Genomic DNA, 23,568 nt, shown 5'->3' on the forward strand with positions numbered 1-23,568 from the left:
CCTGGATGTGGAATTTAGCCCTAATATGTATGAATGTTGCTAAGTCCTAGAGGAGAGCTTTTCTACGTGAGACTTTGAGATCACCACCACTGTATGTTTGAGTGTGTTTCCCCCTTATATTGTATTATAAACATTTAATAATCATTTTGCATGAGAATAAGATAATTTCTTTTACCATTAGGCATTTACTTCTTCAGTTAACATATTCACCTTTTATTTTTTGCCTTAAATAAAATTACGATAATAACAGTGGGAAACAGTTTAGTTCCCATGTCCCCTAATCAGGGTGTAAATTCCCCAGCAGTTTTCTATATTATATTTTCTCTCCGTGTAACCTTTTGAATCCAACTTTGAGACACTGAATTTCTGGTTCCTTCTTTTTCTTACTGGCTGTTCCATTCTTTGCAGATATGGACGCAGGTAACTATACACCCCTTCATGGCAGCGCTTGTCTTGTTTGGGAGAGAGAGGAGAGGCGTCACCCTGCACTGTAGCGTCCCCCTTCCCTCCTCGTTCTGTGTATCATTCAGTTTTGTTTATTTTACCTTTTTTTTTTTTTAAGTTAAACATTTCACTCTGTTTTGTCCCTTAGACGTCTTTTAGCAGTAGTCCTGAAGTAGCTTCACATGTTTCCTGTAACACCTGTTCTGGTATTTAACTCCTGTCCTGGATCGGGCTCAACTATTCAGAAAAGTGTAGGATTCTGGGTGGCACCTGTGGCTCAAGGAGTAGGGCGCCGGCCCCATACACCGGGAGTGGCGGGTTCAAACCCAGCCCCGGCTAAAAAAAAAAGACTACAAAAGAAAAAAAGAAAAGTGTAGGATTCTGTGGGGGGCTTTGTGTGGGGCTCTGTCCTGGTGGGGCAGAATTTTATAATCGTGTAAACATCTTATGGTGGTTGCATCAGGGCAAGGCCTCCTTTTTTTGTTATCCATCTTGCAGTGATGATTTTAGGAAGATTAGAAATGAAACGAAGGCTTGGCTGTCCAGTGAGAGACATACATAGATTCTGGATAAATGAGAAAAGGTGGTGTTTCCCCGTGGTCTCTCCAGTTCCTCTCCAGGGTCCCACGCTGGGTCATGCTGGGGTTTAATTCCTTCTTTTTGTGTCTGAGTATGAATTTCAGCCACAGTTTGATGGCACTTAGAGTCAAAGTGTTTTTCATGGGTTTTCTGCTTACCTCTCAGGCTGGTCTGTTACAGAGATCACGTAGGGGTTAATGGCAAGTAAAGCGTCACCTTTCCCAAGTTCCTCTGCCCTCAGTCTGGGGTCCCCAGGCCCCAGGTTAGGTTGCTGTGGCTCTGGCTTCTCTTGCTCAGGGAGTCCAGATCTCAAGGGGGAGGTGCTGGGGTCCCTGGCTTTCTGAATTAACACAAGGACCACTCCTCAGCCACGGCGTCCTTTCCTGTGTTGCTATTTTGTCATTATTGGGGCTTTCTGCCATTTTCCCTCTGGGTATTCAACAGTTTGTTCCATCATATTTGGGCCCAGCGCGATCTCTTTGTGATGCTTGATGGGCCTTTATATTTCAGTGAACACGCAGGCGTTGCTCTTGAATCCTTCTGCGTCATGAGTAAGAACAGCACCTGTTTTGCCCTGCTGAGATCACAGCGCCACGTGCAGTGTTAAGGTAGAAGCAGCAGTGAGGACCAGTGAGGACATCCCCTTCTTTATCCCGGGGGGGAGGCTGTCTGTGATCTTTCTTCCCACCTTCTCCCAGCCCCTGTCCTCTCCCGTGGACTTGTCCTCTGGGGCACAAGGAGCTTCCAGCAGTGAGGGGGAATCGTGAACCCCGGCCCCGCCTTGTGCCAGGCATGCTCCCAGGGTGGGCCTCCTGCCGCGGGCTACAACTAAGTGTGTCGCCTCCCTTTACTGAGACCAAGGTGCGCCCTCCCTGCCCCCATGACCTGTGAGTTTCATGACAGTGCCAGGAGGGAGTCATAACGGGCTGTTTCAGAAAGGAAACAGATGAGAAAAGCAGTGATTTCTTTTCCTCCACGATCTTGCCTCGCTGAAGTCCTTACTCAGGGTCAGGAGACTTGGAGCTGGAAAGTGATTTCAGTTCTTATCTAGGAGAGAACATGGCTCGCTTACCTGTGCTTGCTAAATAGGAAAGCTTTATGTATAGGGCATTCTGGACTTGGGATATGATATCTGTACCGTTGTCAGGGAGTGTGGCCTGTGTCACCCCAGAGGGTGGGGCTTCCCCTCGGATGGCACAGCCAGCCAGGGCGCAGCTGGTGGCGGGTGTGGCTGGCGCCAGGTTGACGGATGGCTTTTGAGTGAACCCTGTGAGCTTTCCATCTCTTGGTGTCACTTTGTGGCTCGTCCCCCTTGTCTCTGACAACTGCTGGAGTGACCAGTGGGGTGGCTGCTGTGAGTGAAAGGCTTTCTGCTGCTCCCTTTCTGACCTGCCTGTCTAAACCATTTATGGGCCCCTCCCTCCCCTGCTGAGTCTCTGCGCAGAATTGTTCTTCTGACTTAATTAACGCACGAGTATCCTCTATCCTCAGCCTGAACCCTTGCTGGACGGGCGAGGTGGGAAGGGCCTGCCTGTCCTCAGAGGAACGGTCTCTCTGGGCAGAAACAGGTCTGTTGCGGAACCATCTGCGGACCCGAGCCTGCTTTTTATCAGACACATCAGATGCATTTTAGCTGCATCCCAGAGGCCACCATCTGTTGTCTTTTAATTGTGTGATACATTCTGGCTGGTATTTCATTCTTGCAGTGAAGAGAGCCAACTCATAAGACATAGGTAATTTTAAAGATGCAATCCAAGTGAGGGAAGGATTTAAATATTATATATTTTTCAGTTAGTGAATTAACGATGCAGAAGTTGGTAACTCAGGGAGCCTGGGGTCCGTGACCGTAATGCAGATGTGTCCAGGGAGCCTGGGATCCGTGACCGTAATGCAGATATGTCCAGGCAGATGTCCTTTAACTGTGTGTATGTGCATGTCCGTCCTCGGAGCCCTGCATCCAGGTACAGAGTGCTGGTGGCTCACAGCGGGAACTTGGCGTCTTGGTGCTGGAGGCCAGAAGTCAGGCATCCAGGGGGTGATGGGCTGGTTCTTTCTGCAGGCTCTTGGGAGGAGCTTGTTCTGTGCCTCTCCAGCTTCCGGTGGTTGTCAGCAGCCCTCGGCTTATAGACGTCTGACTCTGGTCTCCGCCTCTGTCATCGGGACTTAGTGTGTTCTCTGTGTCCAGTTCTTCTCTTCTTGGAGGACACCTGTTGTTGGATTTAGGGCCCTCCCACTCCCGTAGGACCTCATCTTACTTGATCACACTAGCAAAGACCTTGTTTCCAAATCAGGTCACATCCCAGGGACCGACTGGGGTTTAGGATCTGACCTGATCTTTCGGGGACAGAGTTCAGCCCACAGTAGTATGTCTGTTGCACACAAGTAACATTTATTTGTCTGGTGCACTTAGAACGGCTGACATTGGACCCATGAATTCTCTCTGGTCAAGGTTCTCCCCGATGATGCCTCTGAGGTATTTCAGAACCTTACAAGGACTGGATCAGCTCATGTGTCACCGTCACAGTTCTGAGGAAAATTTCACAGCCACCAAAAAATTCACTTCCTATAAAGGCCATCAGGGAAATTACCCACGTGCCATTAGTGCTCAATAATGGCTGCCTATTAGAATTGGGAGAGACGTTTGGGGTCCGTGATCTGAGTTTCTTGTTGTGTGTTCACATGCGTGACATTCACTGTGTGTCCCGCCCTCCTTGACGCAGACCCCGTGGGACGCCACTTAGCTTTAACTTTCTTCTCAAAAAAAAGTCCAAAGAAAGAAGAACAAGTTGTTAAGTATTACCATGTGGGAATATAATAGGAAATGGGACCTGCCCTGGACGCTACCGGGCGGGAGACTATGGTGTCCGCCAGAGATACAGAGACTTGCCCTGGACGCTACCGGGCGGGAGACTGTGGTGTCCGCCAGAGATATAGAGACTTGCCCTGGACGCTACCGGGCGGGAGACTGTGGTGTCCGCCAGAGATATAGGGACCTGCCCTGGACGCTACCAGGCGGGAGACTGTGGTGTCCACCAGAGATATAGGGACCTGCCCTGGACACTACCGGGCAGGAGACTGTGGTGTCCACCAGAGATATAGGGACCTGCCCTGGACGCTACCAGGCGGGAGACTGTGGTGTCCACCAGAGATATAGGGACCTGCCCTGGACGCTACCAGGCGGGAGACTGTGGTGTCCACCAGAGATATAGGGACCTGCCCTGGACGCTACCGGGCGGGAGACTGTGGTGTCCACCAGAGATATAGGGACCTGCCCTGGACGCTACCGGGCAGGAGACTGTGGTGTCCACCAGAGATATAGGGACCTGCCCTGGACGCTACCGGGCGGGAGACTGTGGTGTCCACCAGAGATATAGGGACCTGCCCTGGACGCTACCGGGCAGGAGACTGTGGTGTCCACCAGAGATATAGGGACCTGCCCTGGACGCTACTGGGTGGGAGACTGTGGTGTCCACCAGAGATATAGGGACCTGCCCTGGACACTACCGGGCAGGAGACTGTGGTGTCCGCCAGAGATATAGGGACCTGCCCTGGACGCTACCGGGCAGGAGACTGTGGTGTCCACCAGAGATATAGGGACCTGTTCTGGACGCTACCGGGCAGGAGACTGTGGTGTCCACCAGAGATACAGGGACCTGCCCTGGACGCTACCAGGCAGGAGACTGTGGTGTCCACCAGAGATATAGGGACCTGCCCTGGACGCTACCGGGCAGGAGACTGTGGTGTCCGCCAGAGACCTCTGGTTGCAGCGCTGAGCAGTTGCTTTAAGACCTCAGTCTCTGGAAGGTCTCTTCCTGTGCCAGCACCTGGTTTCTCTCTCACTGGGGGTTCTTGGCCCTGCTGAGCTGGGCAGAACAGCTGGTGTGGTGGAAGGACCTTGGGACCAGAAAGGCTGACAGCCCCGGCTGCACTGTGGTGGCAGCCCATCTAAATTCAGCGGAAAGGCGGCCCCGCCAGCAGACAAGAGCAGGCTGAGGGTGGATTAAGGGCAAGATTTTCAGGTTAGTTGAGACAGACTATTTGGGACTGTTTATAGACCTTCTTTGCAGTGATTATAAGATGAGCTGCTCTTACGTAATTTTTCACACAACTACAAGCTGCTAAATGAGGCCAGAAGTGCCAAGATGAATTTGTGCTGAGAACCTTCTTTCACCATAAATCTGCAATCAACTCATATACAGGTGTGAAGTCCTGAAAGGTGAGCAAGAGCTTGCCTGCCACCAAGACCCACTGGCTGCCCAAGAGTCATCTAGGAGCGAGGGGCACTGGGGGTCAGTGATGTCACCTGCTGCAGCCACTTCAAAGGATTTGCAGGGAAGGTCTGGAGGAAGAAGCTGTAACGTCCAGCGCACTCTTCAGTTGCTGTCCACGCAGAACTCAAGCTCTGTGTGGACAGCAGAGTGGCCCTGTGTGCTACAGTGACTCTGTCACTCCTGGGTCCCCCTGAGCTTATTAGGGACTCACTCCTCCAGTGTCTGAATCTTGAGTTTTTCTTCTTTGGTTCTTCTCTAACTCAAATTTTTTGGGGAAAAAGCTCCAAGACTATGGTGGCCCTGAATCTCTGTGGGCCAGCGGCCGGCAGGTTCCTGGCCCAAAGTCCAGGATGTGCCTGTGAAGGCTGCACTGACCCTCCCCCCAGGAGGATGACATCCAGCCCTGTCCCCAGGCCCTCCCCTTTCTCCCTGTGGTAATCACAGGCTGGCAGCCTGTGGAGCTTCTGATAGAAGCTCCCCCAACCTGGCTCCTGGAAGTGGAAAATACGGGCCAGGCGTGACTAGGAAGCCTGCTGGTCCCCTTCATTTTACCAATGGAGCGGCCTGAGCTGGCTTGAAGAATGTGGACAGCCAGGCAGGTCTTCCACTGAGGGAGCTCGGCGGGCAGCATCCTCCCACGTGGGAAGGGGACATGTGAGTTTTTCAAGTATTGGGAGGAAATGTTGGGTGCTGAGAGTGACTGTAACTGCTCAGTCGGGACAGGTATGGTGTGTGAGAGGGAATGGATGAGGTGATACTTGGGAGGGGGCGCAGTTCGTGTGACTTAAGACAGGAAAGTCATAGAGAATTCTAAAATGTACTTTGCCTCTGTGCCTGGGTGGCAGGAGAGTGCAGTGGACACATCTCACATCTCTCGGACAAAAGCCTAGAACTTTTCACTATGTTTGGTTGACATCAGAGTTTGGTGGAGACTCGGGGATTCTGTGGGAAAAGAGTGAGCCAACTCACGCCCTGGAGGAAGAAGCTGTGACATGGAGCGCACTCTTCAGGTGCCGTGAGCTCAAGCTCTGTGCCAACAGCTGAGTGGCTCTGGGAGCTGGGCCATGATAAGAGGGTGGCGCCTGGGGAGCTGGGAACAATCTCTCAGAAGGTTCTGGAATCCTGGGCTTCAGGCTCTCTGGGCTGGAGGGGCCGCCTCCCTACATCGCCACCAAGACTTTCCCTGCCTTGACGTTTGAGGGGCCTCAGGCTCGCTTGGGGCTGTCGGAAGTCAGGGCTCAGGGAAGACTCACTGGTCTTGTGACACTGGGCAAGCTGTGTGTCCCCTTGCATGGGTGGCCTGTCAGATTGCTTCCTCCCATCTTCTCTGCCCTCACTGCCCCCAAAGGGGTCATGTCCAGTCCTGAGGACTCTGATCTTGCTCTGGGGGTCTGTTTCTGTACCCCTAAAGGTAGAAAAATCAGCTCGCCGGAGCCTGCCTATTCTAGGTGCCCTGAGTAAAGCTCGCAGTATTGAGAGGCGAGCCCCATACCAGTCACCTGGGCCCTAATCATCGCATTTGGAAACCAGAGAAAGGAAGAGAATTTAAAGTGGGCTGACCACCCCTCTGGTTCGTTGTGAGGCTGAGTTCTATGGGGTCCTTCTCATGCTGGTGGGGGATGGGGGTGGGGTGCAGAGCCCTTCCTGATGCAGCGTGATCAGGAGGTGTCTGGCTGGAGTGATGCAGAGGGCTGGGGTCCTTCTCATGCCTGTGGGGGTGGGGTGCTGAGGCCCCCCTGATGCAGCGTGGTCAGGAGGCGTCTGGTTGGAAGGATGCAGAGGGCTGGGGTCTGGGGGTCTGGGCGTGCAGAGTGAGCCAGTAGGGGTCTGGCCTGGTTCCTCTGGTCTCCTCCCAGCTGCCCGTGTCACATGCTGGTGGTGAGTGCTAGTGAGCGGTCAACTCGCTTCTGGCCCTGGGTGCCTGTGAGCCCCCTCTCTGTTGGCCTCGTGGTTCTCCGGCAGGGATCTGCCTAGAATTGGTAGAAAATGCTTTCTCAGAAGCACATGTATCTTAAATATTGTTAATGAATGTTTGCTTAGTGCCTTAGAAACAAACCACGTGGTAAACACTCAGCCTTTATTTTCAGAGACACATGAAATGCATTTAAGCTGTCAGCTCTAAAACTCTTTCCAAATCAAATAAGCTTAAAAAAAATTTTTGTCAGCTGCCACTGCTGCACAGATGTTAGGGCTTATTCACTAAAACCGTTCTTGGGTGCTGTTTAATGTTTCAGTGGAAAAAAAAAATCTGTAAAAAACTCTAATAAAATTTGATGAGTTTTGAAATCTAGCTGTTTACATTTTTCAACATGAATTTTACCATGTTATTTGCAACAAAGTGATTATAACCACACGATAATTTTTTAATGAGAATTGTCTGTAAACTTGAAGATTATGAGTCAGCTGGGAGGCTGCTTCAGCAGATACAGCAGCAGTCACTGGCGCCACCTTCTCCACTGATTTCAGGTGCAACCTGATGCCTCAACGTGGAAATACCATTTGTCGTTGTCAGTGTGATGTCACTAACTCTGTCCCTCGTCTCAGGAGCCATGTGAGGATCAGGTGAAGGATACCAGAATTATTACAGAACTTCAAAGAAGCAATGAAAAGGAAAGAAGCATGTACTATTTCATTTTAAACAAGGGGGGAGGGGAGCTGTAAAACCAAGTAAGGAGGTTGTCATGTTTTTGGCATTGACAAAATTGGCAGGACATGATGTGTTTTCGAGTTGGTTGTTTGGAACCCCAGAACACATCATCCCATCTTGTTGTAATTAGTTCAGCAAGAAGTCCAGACCCGAGGCCCACTGTGGGGCGTGCGTTCCAGGGACAAGATTCTGAGTGAGTTGCTACGTCCAGGGGTGATTACCACCTGCTCTGTGAGCGCCTTGAGGAGGGCAGGTACCTGGCTTCTGCTGGGAGCCCCTCACTTCTCTAGGCAGCCCACAGATGTTATTTTGCATTCCCAAAACAGCACAGCATGTGCTGTATAGCTTTGCTTGGAAACTTCATGACATCAGAAGTAACAAAACCATTCTTTATAGCAGAAAGGAGTCCAGCATCTAGAAAGTTTCTCATTTGCCGTTACAAGGCATTTTTCCGAGAGAAATCTTAACACCGAAGGGGGAGTCTAACACATGGTTGTTGGATCTCTCTCAAGTGAACCCCCATTGGGCACTTTTGCCTGAGTCCATTGCCTGGTCTTGCCCATGTCTTTTGGCCTTGATCATACCATCTCTCTGGACGCTATTCCAGTTTGCACCTTGGCAGGAAGCCTCCTACTCTGATCCAGAAGCCCTGGGGCCGTGTTCATTGTGTAGAGGGACACCATGGTTGAAAGGAATAGTCGATCAACTTAAATCAGCTTGAACGGAAAGCAGGGAGGCTTTACTAACTTGTGTACCTAGAACAGCCCAAGGGGGTGGATTTGGCTTCACAAAGACCCTAATCCCCTGACCACTTGAGCTCTGGAGGACCCCGTCTCCCTTTTCCTGCCTGTGTTGGGCTTAGTGCTCAGCTAGGCCTCCCCAGCTGGTGGCAGGCCCTTTGTGGTGGCTTCACGACAGCTTCACGACCATGTGGATGTCCTGGAGCTCACACGTGATGTGGAGGAAAAGTTGAATGTTTTTCTCAACAGCTTTGCAGGTAGAAGACCCCCAGGCAGCCCCCTTGAGTCACCCACGTCTCTCTGAAACTATCAGTGTAGACAGGTCTAGGGGGAGATTCTGATTGTCCAGTCCCTTGAGTTGGGTAATGAGGTCAGCCTAATTGTTCTCTGGGGAGAAGGTGCACCCCAGAGAAGGAATGGGGGGCAGGTGGAAACCCTGTGTCCACAGTATTCTTTTGTTGTTGGGTTTTAATCAGTGGTGAGGGTGTGGGGTGCAGACCTTCCCCTGTTAGCAGAGGTTTCCTCCTCCTTCACATTGCGAACTTGGGTGCTAGAGATGAGCCCTGGGCACTGTCTGAACTCCCCCAAGCTGCCTTCGGTACACGTCCCTCTGTGATGTTTACAATTTCACTTGGGCCGTGGACCTCTGACTTTTTAAGGCAGTTTTTCTTAATCTTCAGGGGTGGAAACCTTGGTCTTTGGAATGTTATGCATCATTTGAATCTTAAAATGTCAGCTCACAAAATGATTTTACTACATCTGCCTCCCCCCCTCCACCCAGCATTGTTTTTGCTCAGCCCCACTCCTTCCCTCCCCTGGCCTATTTTATCGGTCCCATGAACAGGGAGAGATCAGTTGCTCAGAGTGTCTGTATGAATCCTAAAATAGCCATTCCTAGACTTGGACAGCCCAGCTGTCAGGGTTGAAAGGATGTCTGTGGAGGGCAGTGCAGAAAGGAAGAAATTCTGGGCTGAGGGCGGCCTTGGGCCAGTCTGAGAGCACAGACAGGTGGGGCGGGGCATGTCTAGTTGGGGTGGGGGTCCTGAGCTGGTGGGGAGATTTACATTTCAGAGGAGGCCAGGAACTAATTTAAGTGTTTAGGGTACATGTTCTAGCTGTGCACGGTCAGAGGGGGGATTGCCAAAGTTCTGCAAGGAAAATGCTGCATCCTGTAAGATCATGTCACAGGGTAGATGCTTGACTTGGGCTCACAGCAACAGAGAAACAGAGGGTAGAAGTTGAAAGAAAGCACTAACAGCAAATTAGGTCAAGTGCCAGAGAGAATTAAATAAGGAACATCTGGGATGTGGTGAAAGTAGCCTTCTCTCCATGTTCTGTGCCCTATGGGGCTGCTGTAGCCTGGGAGGGAGGCAGCAGTGGCTCCCCACTGTAAGGGGTGTGCGTGTGTGTGTGTGTGTGTGTGTGTGTATGTGTGTAGAGTTATCTCTTAAATCAATGCACAGTAAGCTATAGACAGATGCTAGTAACCTACAAGAGATGACAATTTCATGTGGTCCAAATGGTTTAATCAAATAAATTCATTAATGATTGACCCAGATCAGAAGTGGAAACTAGATTCAACTCAGTGTCCTGGTGGCTCCTGGACTTCCTGTGTCAGGAAGGACTCTGAGGCCGGATCCAGGTGCAGGGAGAATGAGGGATGGGTTGCTGACACCAGCCCTGGGTCTTGAGCTTCTGATGTTCTGTTCATGTGGCCTGAGGACAGCCCACGTGGTTGGCATTTGTTGCCATTTTCTGAACCCCGGATCTTAGCAGTTTATTTATTTTTTTTTTTTTTCAGACAGAGTCTTGCTCTTGTCACCTGGGCTAGAGAACCATGGCATCATAACTTACAGCAATCTCTAACTCCTGGACTCAAATGATCTCCTGCCTCAGCCTCCTGGGTAGCTGGGATTACAGAGGACACTGCAATGCTCAGCTAATTTTTCTATTTTTAGTGGAGACCAGCCTGAGTAAGAGAGTAGAGCTCTTGCTCTCAAACTTCAGTCTCCCAGAGTGCTAGGATTACAGGTGTGAGCCACCCATGCCTGGCCTGTTATGCTTATTTTTAAAAGATTAAGACCACCACAAACAAAAGAAGAAAAAACCCAGCACTTGGTCTTTGAGCACTAGGTAACATTGCAATGAAGTGTGCACCTATTGCCTATGGGCTTTGGGAAGGGCCACCTACCACAGTTCACCCTTGTCTCTGCACACCAAGAGCAGGGGAGAGGGTTTAGGTTGGGAGGAGAAGGGAGCCGGATGAGGGCAAGGTGTGAGGATGAGCTGTCATTACCAGACATGGGGTGAATGCTGTGTGTGGAAGTGAGGCAGAGAGAGGCAGAGCCCCGTGGGGAGGCCGGGCTCAGCCAGGTCAGCAGCAGGAGCATCACTTTGGAGGGGACTTGAGAGGATGGATAGGAGGGGTCCTCAGGCCACCTCTGGACCTTGGAACTGGCTCCCACCATGTGGGAGGATGTGCTGCTATGACCCATTACCACTGAGCCCTCACACTCAGCTCTTATGCCCGTCAGGAGTATCAGCTGTTTATGAGGCCTAGGACAGACGGTGTGGGTGTGCCTGGGCCATCCAAGGCCATGTGCTGGGAGGGTCTTGGCTGAAGGCCTCAAGGTTCTGGTGCACTCAGGAGTGTTCTCGGGGACCAAAGTCCCCACGAGGATTGGGGCAGAGGCCTGGAAACAAAACCTGCTGAACTTGCATTAAAGTCACTACACTGTTACCATAGGATTGCAGGTTACAGGTTCATCTCTCAGAGCCCTGGGGAAGGTGCAGTGTGGCTGTGACAGCAGTGACGTGGGGGTGCACACCCATATGCTGCTGGGAGATGACGGTGGGAACCTGCCACCTCACCCACCCCTGTGTCATCACTGCCCAGGAGCTAAGGGAGGCTTTTACATTTTAAAAAGAGTTGTAAAAATAAATATAAAGAAAACTGCAACCCAGAGAGCCTACAATACTTGTTTTCGGGCCTTTCTCCGAGGCAGCTTGCTGCCCCTGCTCTGCAGTGCGTGAAGGCCGATCAGGGAGACCACAGAGGGGCCTCGGCCTGCCCACACGATCTGATCTGGAAACTAACACCTCACTTATGGTCAGAGAATTAATTGTATGTGAGAAGATGACTAGAAAGTCAGCACCATTCCACATTCACTTCCAGAGCTGCATAATCAAAAGTAGAGTCTATGTAAAACCTGTTATTTTTTAACGTGAAGTTATTTTTGCGTGGGGAGCACTGGTTTAGAACAGTACAGTCTGAGAGAGTAAGAGCCCATTTGCCCTGGTGCTGGCAGCTGAGTAACTGGCATGGAGCCCTGGTGGGTGCCTTGCTGACTCACATCACTCTCCTCTGGTCCTCTGTGTCCGTGGGCCCTCACTCTCCTCCGCTCCTCCATGTCCATGGGCCCTCATTCTCTGGTCCTCCGTGGGCCCTTACTCCTCCCGTCCTCGTGGGCCCTCACTCTCCTGTGGTCCTCCATGTCCGTGGGCCCTCACTCTCCTCCGCTCCTCCGTGGGCCCTCACTTGCCCGTGGGCACGTAGCTCGGATCACGGGGGTTTCTCCTGGCCAGTAGGCCTCCTTAATTACTCTGGACAGGACTCAGGCTCCTTCTCCCAGTTCTGTAACGCTCTTTGTTGTGCTTTTTTTAATATAATGCTTTAAATAAATGCGTAAAATAATTAAAAATAAATAACCTTAAGGACATTTTCCCTGAAGAACCAAATGTGCAGGACTAAATATATGAAGTTTACCATGCAAGCTATTTCCAAGACGGTGGCAAATGCTAAAATACTCAGGCACGACCACAGTGGTAGCTATTGGAAGATTTTCAGTCAGCGGTTTATTTATTTGGTTATATGTTAGATTTTACTGGGCGGGGCCAATCGTTTTGTGGTGATTGAAAACCAGCGCCCCTCCCCCACTGCCCGCCCAGTGGGTTCTGTGGCTCCGGCTGAGCCTGCCCAGGGCTCCCAGCACCGCCCCCACCCCCACCAGCCCAGCTCCCCTGTCCTAATTGAGTGCATTCCCCCCTCTCCTGCTGCCCCTGAGAGTAAGCTGCGTTAGGGCAGAGTCATCCTGTTGCCCACTGTTAAATATTTGTTGAGTGGTGGTTTAGATGACCGAAGTTTAGTTGGCCAGTGTACCGTAGGACTAGGGAGAAATCAGCCACGGCCTCATTACTTGAAGTCAGGGAGCCCACATACGAACCCGAACCAAGCTGTTCCCATCGTCCAGGCTTTCAGAAGTGGTCTTCACTTGGGGGTGGGGGGAAAGAAATATCCTGAATCTTGCAGGAAGCCTGCGATTAGGACTTTAAGTAGTAGGAAGAGGCCCAGCTTTACGGCAGGACGTTGCGTGTAAGACTCTCTCCTTTCTTCCTCCGGGGCGAGAGTTTGCCACCTCCCAAGAAAAACAGATGCTTTGGACGCTGGGCTGAGGCATTTCACTCTGCAGCGTAGCCAGGCATCGTTCACGACAGGGATGGATTCTGAGAAATTCTTTGTTAGTAATTTCCCCCTTGTGCAAACATCACAGAATGTACTTCCACAACTCTGGGCAATGCAGCCTGCTGCACACCTGGGCTGTGTGGTACAGCCCCCTGCTCCTGGGCCACACACCTGTGCAGCGTGTTACTGAACTGAGTGCTGTTGGCAGCTGTAACAACATCCGTGTGTCTGACACACCTAACCAGAGAAGAGGCACAGTAAAAATAGAGTATGACCATCTGTCAGAGCCACCGTCATACCTGCTACCCCTCACGGTCCCACGGGACCACCGTCATACATGTGGTCCCTTCACAGGACCACCGTCATACATGCTGTCCCACAGGACCACCGTCATACATGTGGTCCCTTCACAGGACCACCGTCATACATGTCTCTCACTCACTGAAAGGTCTTGATGACTATGTCTGAGGTTCTGTAGCTGTTAATAACATGTTTGGTTGAGATAATGCTACTTTATTGTAATTTCAGATAGTATTTTTTAGGGGGAAACCCATTAAAACTTAATGAGAGTGAGTTTGTTTTTGCTGACAGTGGATGTCATTGATGATGGATATTGGCCCACAGGATCCACCCTAAACCACTTAACCAGAATTTTTGTTTGTATTTTAGTTTTAAAAAGGCATTATTTGGAGGAAGAGAGCTCTTGTTATATTTTATGTGTTAAGCTGCTAATTAAAGTTTTCTTCAAAGCTCTTGGAAGTTAAGCTATAAAGTAATATTAACTGTTGGGTAAGAAGCATGCCAGCAAACATTAGTTTTCCAGCTTGTTTTTGAACAGTGATGTCTTATTTTTCAAAAATATATTAAATTGCTCTCCAGCACCTAATGACACTTTATTAATAAAACTTTTACACGGTGCAGTTTATACATTTCTGTTTGTTGAAGACAATGCAAAGCTATTTTTATGAACAGTAAATAAGATCTAAAGTTCTCCCAAGTTTCCCTTTCATGTCTGCTTTTCTATCTAATTTTTGTTACGTGGTATCAAGACTACCTGAGCCACTCAAGTAACCCCCTACTCCCCACACACAATGTATCAACCCGGTTGCAATTTCCAGATACTCTTCAATTAAATGCAACCGAAGTGTTGAAAGAATAGGAACAGTGGGACTTAATAAATAAATAAATAAAGGACTTAATATATTCCAACTTCGATGGGTGAAAGCACCACTCCCATTCCTTAGAAGTTTGGAGGTAGGTGCCATGGTAAGTGTTAAATCCACTCTACCATACTTCAGAGAGTCAGCTTGTTACCTGAATGTCATGCAAGGAAGCAGACTTGTAGCTCATGAGAAGGTGGGGTGCCTCCCATGGCAGTGTGTTTGCATAATTTTCAGGTGCAGACAGACACAGGGCGGGGGTTGTTAAAGGGCCAGTCCCAAGCTGCCGTCTTCCTAACAGCCCAGCCTCAGCCACAGCAGCAGGGTTCTGTTTGCACAAGTGCACAAGACCTTGCTGGCAGGGCCACCTCCACGTGTCCTTGGTTTCTCATTCAGTGAGGGAGACACCTGGGAGTGTGGGCTGCTTGTTGTTATGACACAATCTCAAAAACAGGTATTCCTACTGAAAAAATCCTGAAAGTGGCCATTTTTTAATTCCCTGCACCTTGCCTGCTGCAGAGCCTGGTCAGATAAGAAGCCAGGCCTGGGCCAGCAGGTGCGGCTCCCCCCAGGCCTGGGTTTTCTCATCTGGACCCTCATCTGCTCTGTGTCTTTCTGATGTCAGTGACACTCCTTTGTCTTTATCTTTGAGTTCTTTGTTGAAGATTTGTTGTCTGAGATGCCCTTTACACCCTCTTGTTCGGGTCCCTTGGTGATGAACTTCTCTCTCCAGTCCTCTTTGTCATCTCCTCGGCTGTGACGATTGTCCTCTGTGTGGGGAACTTGGGCCTTCAGCCTTGTCCCTTTTGCTCCTTGGTGTTTCTGATTTTATTTATTAGTTCCCAGGTGTTGCTTTGGTCCTCAGGTCTGGAGGGTCCCATTTCATCTTCTGCTTCAGATTCTCATCCTGGACCTTTTGTCTCTTGGAATTGCCTCTTCGTCCCTAAGTGGTCTCAGACTGGGAAGTGCTGTCCCATCCCCTTCTGCCCTCTGCGTGCTTGTCGGCTCCCTCTGTCCTTCCTTCTCCCCGTCCCCTCCTGCCCCTGTGGCCCCTTGGCATAATGTCCCCCCATTCCTCTCAGCTTCCTCCCCCTTGGACTTCTTCTCCCAGATGCCCCCTTTGCTGAGACTGGTGCTGGGCACCAGGAAGGTTCTCGCTCATTTTGATCTGGGCTGGAGGGAGCTCCCCACCATCTGCTCTTAAGACAGGAGAAAGTGGGGTTTTGCAACGCCTCTCATCGTGGGTGCCCTGACCAGCTGCAGGGAACACGTGGCATCCTGAGCCTCACTTCCTGCATGGCAAGATTGGGGCATGACGTCCTTCTCCCTGGGGAATCCAGCATCAAGGGAGCGCATAGCATCCTGCTGGCCCCTATTCAGTCTGAGGACATCAGCTCCAAGGTGGTGAGCTCTTGATGGGGACCAGGGCTCTGCTCTTCCTGGAACCTGACCGGAATGTCCTCTGCCAGGGTCCTGACACCTTCCCTGGAGGGTGGGGGTGGGGGTGATATATATCATTATTCCCCTTGGGGTGCCCAGCTGCAGGGGCTCACTTCTCCAGCTTGCTGGGTGACGGGGCTTTTTTTGTGCCTCTGGAGAGTCTTTACTGGTTGTTTACCCCCAAGGCCTCATTTCATACTTCCCACTTCTCTGTCGGGAGATGGAAAAAGTAAGTCTGTGGCTCCCACTTCAGTGTCTTCCCTGCAGAGTTGGGGTAGAATCAACCCAGGGTGCTGTGAGCACAGGGGGTGGGGTGGGCTGAGGAGCTGGGCTGGCCCCTGCGCCCGGCTCCCGGCTTCCCTTTATTCCTCGGGGCAGCGTGTTTTAGGTTGATAGTGCAACGCCGTGCCCCTTCCTCTGTTAGATGTTGAGTTTTCTTCCTTCTGGTTTTTATTTTTCCCACCCTCTCATTCTATGAGGAAGAGAGGGAAGGAAATTTAAGTTATAGTGAAGTTAGAATCTGCCATCCTAACCCGGACCTTGGACTTTTTTCTTTTACATTTTCCTTTTTTATCTTTGAACTGGGTTAAAGGAGGAACCCAGAGGGACCAGGGCCTGCCCGAGGAAATGGCAGGTGAAGGTGAAGGTTGTTTCTCCCCATGTCAGAGCCCTGGAGTGTTGCCAGCAGAAACACTGAGCACTTTCCATCTGCCGCATCCTTACTCACAGCTAAAACTTTATTGTAGTAGTTACATCTTATTTCATAATGTATGTTAAAAAAAAAAAAAGAAAGAAACTGGCAGAGGAAATAAAATCTGATTCGGTTAACTTTTGTAAACTAATATGTTACTCATAAAACCTTTCTTCCAGTGTAAAAATAATACGTGCTCCAAAATTCCTTTTAAATGTCACAATACAAAACTTTTCCAAACCCCTGACATTAATAAGTTACTGGCTTTAGTTTTTTTTTTTTTAACCAAAGTTTAGAAAGCCAAATTAATTTTTTTAAAAAAATTTGGCACATTGATGATTACAATTTTTTTTCCTTATTTTCTCTTAGGGAGAAATAAGTTCATAGCCCTCTTCAAATCAGCTCTCTTCTTCTGCTTTTAAAAAATAATTAGGAAACAATAAAGTTTGTAGATTACTTTTCATATTTTATCGTGGCATTAAGTAATGATGAATATTTTAGGTGGATTTTGACAGCGTTTTCATGGAAGAGGATCTAACCCCCGACTGGAGGAGATGCCTCTCCCCCACCTGCCGTTTATTCTCCCCTAGTCTCTCTCCCCGCCCCAGCCCCAGCCCGAACCCAGAGTGCTGCCCACCGGAAGAGGCACGGGCCCCTTGCACCTGCACCACCTCTGGATCAGAAGTGAAAATAGTGCCCCTCCCCTTTCCAATGGGAGAGGGAAATTGTGTGCTCTGCAAATGCAGCTTTAAACTCCAGGATAATTTTCATCTTTTGCTAATGCATGGAAAAGTAAAGATAAAAATCAACAGTGAAAAATGAAAGTTCCAGGCAGGTGTCTTTCTTTTTGCACACAGTGATAGTTTTTGGAAGTGAAGATAGAGACACCCATTCCCCAGCTGTGGGAACAAGGAAAGGAGAAGCCTGGGTTTCCTCAGTGTTAGCCCCATGGACGCCAGAAGTTGACACACAGGCTGCCAGGCTCGTTATCCACAGGGTTGTGTCACGTAGGAGTTGTCTTAGCAGAAGTTCAAGTCCGGGGGGTGGGGGGGGGAGGTGAGAACATGTGGCCTTTCGTCTTGCTGCTGCTGACGCTGGCCCCGGGGGTCTTGGTCAGTGTCTGAATTTCTTTTCCTCCTGAGATTGGGATGTTGGAATGATGCCGTGTCGGAGGGTGTGGTGAGGGCTAACAGAGGTGATGCGGGAAGGAAAGTGCTTTGTGAACTAACGTGTCTAAGGCACACGGTCATTGCCATCACCGTAGCTTGGAGCACTGGTAATGATTTGTTAATAGCTTTCGGTCCAATTAGCCAAAATGATAGAAATGTCAAACATCTGTTGCAGTGTTTACTCCCAGAAGAGCTCTTTTTCTTTTTTTTTTTTTTTTGAATTGGAAAATTCAGTTTGCTCTTTGTTTTTTCTCCTCTTAAAACAGAAATGACAGCCTAGACAAGCCTGTCTCTGCCTGTGTAGATGGCGCCTATATTTAGGAGGGCTCCAGGTGTCCCTACCCAGTGGGAGTTGAAATACTTGCAGGGACCCTGTGGTGCTGCTTACCCCAGCATCCTGATCTGAAGCCGGTTCCTGCTGCATGAGACCGGGACCCAGGTCATGGAGGGGTTGTGGGGACACCCTTAAGACTGCAAAAAAGATAGTGTAAAAAACGAAAGAGCAGGACGTTACCCTTCCTGATGGGCCGGGCGTGCTCGGCGAGTGCTTCAGCCTGGGGTCAGCGTGTTCAGCTCCCCTCTCACAAACTTTGCTTTCTGGAGTATCAGCTATAGGGAGAAATAAAGACCTTGACTCACTTTGAAAAAATGCAGGTTCAAAGGCAACAGGCAGTTTTCAGGTTTTCTGGGATCCTTGAAAGTTTGCCTTTGGGGTAAACCAGAAACCTAACAAATTGCACTTGAGATTGAGTTCCAGCAAGAAGCATGTGCCTCCCTGTGTGGAAGTAGCTCAGATAAGACCTGACTCTGCTGTCCAGCAAAACCCAGTTCAAAAAAATCAAGCCCAGAAAGGACACTTAGATCTGTTCTGCCCTGACTGTCTGACCAGGATGCCCAGCACAGAGATGTTCACCTCTGGTGTCTCCCTGTGCCTTAGGGAAGCACAGATTTACGTCAGCTGCCTTTCCTGGTGCCCTCGTAGGGCCAGGCAGCTGCGCCCAGTCTGTCTAGTTCCCCAGCCAGGGAGGCCAGTTGGGGGGGGCTCTGCAGCTCACTTGATCTGTCTGAGGAGCTCACCTGTCACCTGCACACAGGTGTGCTGAGGTGGACGCATGGCCGTGCTTCCCATATGGGGGTCAGGTGCAGAGAGACTGACATCCCTTTTGTAAAATAAAATTATCCCTGATGTAATTTAGTTTTCAGTGGTAGCAATACTAATTGGCAGCAGAGAAGAGGGGGCATCACTGTTGACAAATTGGTAGTATAGACCACGGGCAGGGCTGTGTGCCAGGTGCTGGGAGTATGTGGTTAGGTTAGTAGGTGTTAGTTTCTCTTTACAGGAAAGTAAGGAGAAACTGGATATAAAATAGGTTTCACTATTTTATATAGGTTTCACTAATTTATTTTCAAATTTTAATTTAAAAGTGAAATTGTGTATAGAGTTTGGTGGTGGCCTATAAAATTTTGGCTGGAAAAAAGATCTAATGACGTGGATAAGATGGTGGGTTTGAATTTGAAATAATGCAGGTGGTGGCACCTGGTGGTTACCAGCTTACTGCCAGCCACGCTTTCATCCTAAGGCTGTTCCTTTCGTGTTTACAGTACACGGTAGACTGTGAATGTTAAAGTATTACTTCACTTGCCCGCTAGCCTGTGTTTCCCGAAATGTAATAGCCTGCTGCCTTGGCAGTACCCCGCCTGGGGGCTTTTTTCTCATTATTCAACTTCTGGGTTCATAGCAAATGCGTATGAGTATTTAATTTTTGTTATCTGATTTAAGTGTAACTGGAAAAATCATGCAGGCTGATGGTCAGTGTCCAGTGTTTGAAGTTGCAAAATATTGAAAGGATACGTTAATTATAGTTGGTAGCTTGGGGGACGTGTAGGGTGGTTTTAGAGCTGGAAGAGGCCTTTTCTCTGGAAGAAGGAATCAGCCTCCTTCAGAGGTAAGGAAGGGTATGTCAGGCATACTTGGCTCCAGGCCACAATATACAGAGTGACAGCTTCAGCCACCTCAGTACCACCGTGAAGAGAATTCTGCAAAAACATGTTTAAGGAAACAGAGGTGTGAAGTTCATCCGACATGTGCTTGCCCGACGCCCCTAAGACAGGCGGGGCTCAGAGATGTGTCCAAGGAGGGCTGCCCCACAGTCGCTGCTAGCCTGGGGGAGCTGGGTGGGGACACCCTCTGGGTTCCTGCTCCCCAAAGAGGTGGGGCAGCTAGGGGGTCTCTAGCTTCAGTGGGAACTTCGGTGGCTCTGGGGCCAGGCCCCATACCTCCCCCCTTGCTTTGGAGGTGACCCAGTCTAGCGATTGAGGAATGGGGTCTGGGACCGGCTTCGACTGGGGTCATCCCCCAGCAGGGAGAGCCTCACCGGTATTTGTGTTTGAGGTGCCACCCGGGGGCAGGCTGAGCTGGGCCTGCCGAGGTGGTGTGTATCAGGGGTACCAGTATGTGGAGTTCAGGACAGAGGAGGGAGATTGTGAGGGCTGCGGGTGCCAGCGCCCAGTTCCTGTGTCCCACGCAGGGTTCTGGGTGCCTTTCGTGTGTTAACTCTGTGGAAGGAAGCTCTGTGCCTTGTCCCTGTTCCACAGGTGAGGAAGTCCAGTGACTTGGCAGAGGTCACCCGGCTACGGAGGGCTTGGCAGGGCTTTGAACCCAGAGTCTGAGGCTGTGCAGTGCCCCCCTGTTCCAGCCACCTGCTGGTCCTTGCCCCTGGCTGCCCTTCAGCCTCACTGGGCTTAGCCACCCAGTCCAGTTGCCGCCCACCCGTTCCCCCTCTGCCGATTGTGCCAAACATTCCCCCGCACACGAAAGCACTTCTGAATAGGCCTTCAGGTGGCTCTCACTCCTGTATGCCCCTCTTTTCCTAGAGATATCAAAACTTACACTGTCTCCCCTTTGGGGCTTTGAAGATATCCCACGTTCCCACATACAGCAGGTGCTTACGAAGGAGCAAACGTGTGCACAGGGCTCCTGTACATCCTGTGGTTAGTGATGAGAGGTCAGGACGGCCAGAGTCTGGGACAGAGGTGCAGTCACCATTCTGGTGTGGCAGAGGATGGCCAGCTGGGTCCCTGTGTTGGTGCCCAGATGTAGAATGGCTGTAGCACTGACGTGGGGGCCCAGGCCTGTGCAGCGGGAGGTGGACACTATGTCTCAGGAAGTTTCTCGTGGCTATCCTGACTCAGGTTCCCATCAGAGGTAAAACTTGGTAACCAGAGGTAACACAGTGGTTACGGCGCCAGCCATGTACACAGAGGGTGGCAGGTTCAAATCTGGTCTGGCCACCTAAACAATGACAACCACAACCAAAAGATAGCTGGGCGTTGTGGCAGGCGCCCGTAGTCCCAGCTACTCGGGAGGAAGAGGCAAGAGAATCCCTTAAGCCCAAGAGTTTGAGGTTGCTGTGAGCTGTGACGCCACGGCACGCTGCCCACGGCGTCATAGTGAGACTTTGTCTCAAAATAAATAAAGAATGGGCCCCTGAGAATTGTAGGAAGGATTTTTAAACCTGCACATAATGTTCCTTTTGCTTCTCATTGTTCCTGGCACATGTGACTGATGAGAACTGGAGGAATAGGCTGTAATGGAAAAGGTTGTTCCCTAAACCAAGAGTAACAGATTTCTTTTTCTTTCTTTTTTTATTTTTTTGAGACAGAGTCTTACTTTGTCATCTTTGGTAGAGTGCCATGTCATCCAAGCTCACAGCAACTTCAAACTCTTGGTACAAGCGATCCTCTTGCTTTAGCCTCCCAAAAAGCTGTAACTACAGGCGCCCACCACAACACCTGGCTATTTTTTTTTTAGAGACAGGGATCTTGCTCTTGCTCAGGCCAGTCTCCGATTCCTGAGGTCAGGCCTCCCAGAGTGCTAGGATTATAAGTGTAAGCCACCAGGCCTGGCCAGATTCCTTTTTCATACGTATTTTCTTAAAAGGTTGAATTCAGTTCATTGCATCAAGAAAAAGCAGATTTCTGGCTTGGTGCCTGGAGCTCAGTGGCTGGGCACCAGCCCACATACACCAGAGGTGGCAGGTTCGAACTCAGCCTGGGCCTTCCAAACAACAATGACACCTACAACCAAAAAAATAGCTGGGTATTATGGTGGATGCCTGTAGTCCCAGCTACTTGGGAGGCTGAGGCAAGAGAATCACTTAAGCTCAAGAGTTTGAGGTTGCCGTGAGCTGTGACGCCACAGCACTCTACCAAAGGTAACATAGTGAGACTCTGTCTCAAAAAAAGTAAAAAGAGCAGATTTCCAACATCTCTCTTTTTTTAAGTTTTAAAGTTTTTTAAATCAAATAATAACATTACCGATTATTACAATCACTTTTGCGATTTTTCCTACTGATAAGAGGTTTGTTAAATGTTAAGTATATCTTTTAAACACAACAGAAATTCCGAATAGCTCTAGAGAGCCCCACCACTGCGGCTGGCTGGGGGCTGGGCTTTCTCAGCTCGTCACCCTCATCCCCATTTCACAGCTGGGGACACTGAGGTGGGAAGAGGCTGTGTGGACTGCTTGTCTATTCAGACAGAGCAAGGCCGTGTCAGGGGTGCGGTGGTCTCCTGCTGGTTGTCAGATACTTCTTAGTTCATTTCATAATCAAAATGTGCTGCTGAGAAACAGGTGTCATCCCCTTTGACCTGGAGGAATCTGCCATGCAGGTACCTCACGTTGTTTGTGGCTGACTTGTACAGCTGGGGCGAGGCTGGCAGGGCGCATGCTTTGTGTCTGGACCCAGCATCCTGGGGCTTTTTCACCTGACTTTTCTGTGGACTCTGCCTTCCTTTTTGTTGATGGGGGGTTGGGGTGGGGGGACATCACAGTGAAAGTTTATCTGCTTTATCTTAACATTGGAAGATTATTTTCTGTTTTTATTATGGAGCAAAATGAACACCAAATAAAGCAAATGAGTTACCTGTTGCCTTCAGCGTAGGAGCGAGTTGTGAATATACACGTGTGTTCAGGAGCTCACAGGGGAAGGCTGGTTTCCTGGCCAGCCCCCTTTGGCTGCAGAGGGCTGCCACCCATCTGTTGGGCCTTAGACATCTTCAGGTTGGGATAGGATGGGTTGAGGACTTGGGTTTCTGCTTTTGGGGGCATTAATGTGGCCCAAAGCCAGGATTCTTGGGTTCCTTTTGTTGGGGGAGGGATCAGATGTTGCTCTGGGTGGCAGAGGGCTGGCGGGCAGCCTCAGGGGTGGGCAGGGAGGCCCCTGACAGCATTGTCTTCTGGAGTCCAGTTACTTGGGGTTGCACAGGGTTTCTGGAAGGTATTTGCATAGAGAAGCTGAAAAGCAGAGGTAGGAACTTGTGTATTCTTCCGAAAACAAGAATTCGGAATCCCTGTGAAGGCTAATTAGGGTGGACTCGAGCCCAGGCTCTGCAAGGTGGTTTGGCTTTGGAAATGACAGAGGACCCCAGAGCAGAACCTTTGTAGCTGTGCAGGAAGGAGAAGGTCTGGTGGTCCTGCCTGGGGCACGTGGGCAGCTGTGTGTCCTTGGGCTCTGCGCAGGCCTGCCCCCCTTGCTCTCTGTCCCCTGTTCCAGCAGGGTCCTGGTGACTTCTTGCTAACTCAGTGTGGTCTCTAATGCCTCTTGTCCCTGCTGCGCTGCTCTGTCTCCCCCTGTACTGAGGCCCCATCCCGTAGTTTCTGTGTAACACGTGTGTAGTAGCTGAGCATCCCTCCTTACTTGTGAACTGTGACTACGGAAACGCCATTCTCATGATGTTCTGTGTTCCTTTCAAGAACTGGGTTTCTCTTGAGGAGAATACAGGGTCTCAGCCCTTTAAATTTACCAAGAGGTTGTAGACGAGGCACCTATGAGGCGTGAAAAATTTGTTTCAGTTTTGTGAACCCAACAAGAGAATGACAATCCCACTGTTCTCTGTTTCCCGATGAGTGAGAATTCCCGAATTTCCACATAAAGCCTACTTGGAAATTCCAAACTCCTTGGCC

At 50.1% G+C, this 23,568-nt stretch overlaps 1 protein-coding gene across 10 annotated transcripts in view; it reads left to right on the forward strand.

Moving 5' to 3' along the window:
- Positions 1–23,568, forward strand: part of AGAP1 (ArfGAP with GTPase domain, ankyrin repeat and PH domain 1) — a 547,645-nt gene that overhangs the window by 200,482 nt on the left and 323,595 nt on the right. For 6 of the 10 annotated variants that reach the window (XM_053596985.1, XM_053596988.1, XM_053596979.1 and 3 more), the window contains exon 4: positions 409–420. The exons of the other annotated variants lie outside the window; for them this stretch is intronic. In XM_053596985.1, coding sequence (XP_053452960.1) covers positions 409–420 — 12 coding nt within the window. The remainder of the gene's footprint in view (positions 1–408; positions 421–23,568) is intronic. 10 annotated transcript variants of the gene reach the window in all.

This window comes from Nycticebus coucang, chromosome 7 (genome assembly GCF_027406575.1).
Source record: "Nycticebus coucang isolate mNycCou1 chromosome 7, mNycCou1.pri, whole genome shotgun sequence".
NCBI classification, from domain to species: Eukaryota; Metazoa; Chordata; class Mammalia; order Primates; family Lorisidae; genus Nycticebus; species Nycticebus coucang.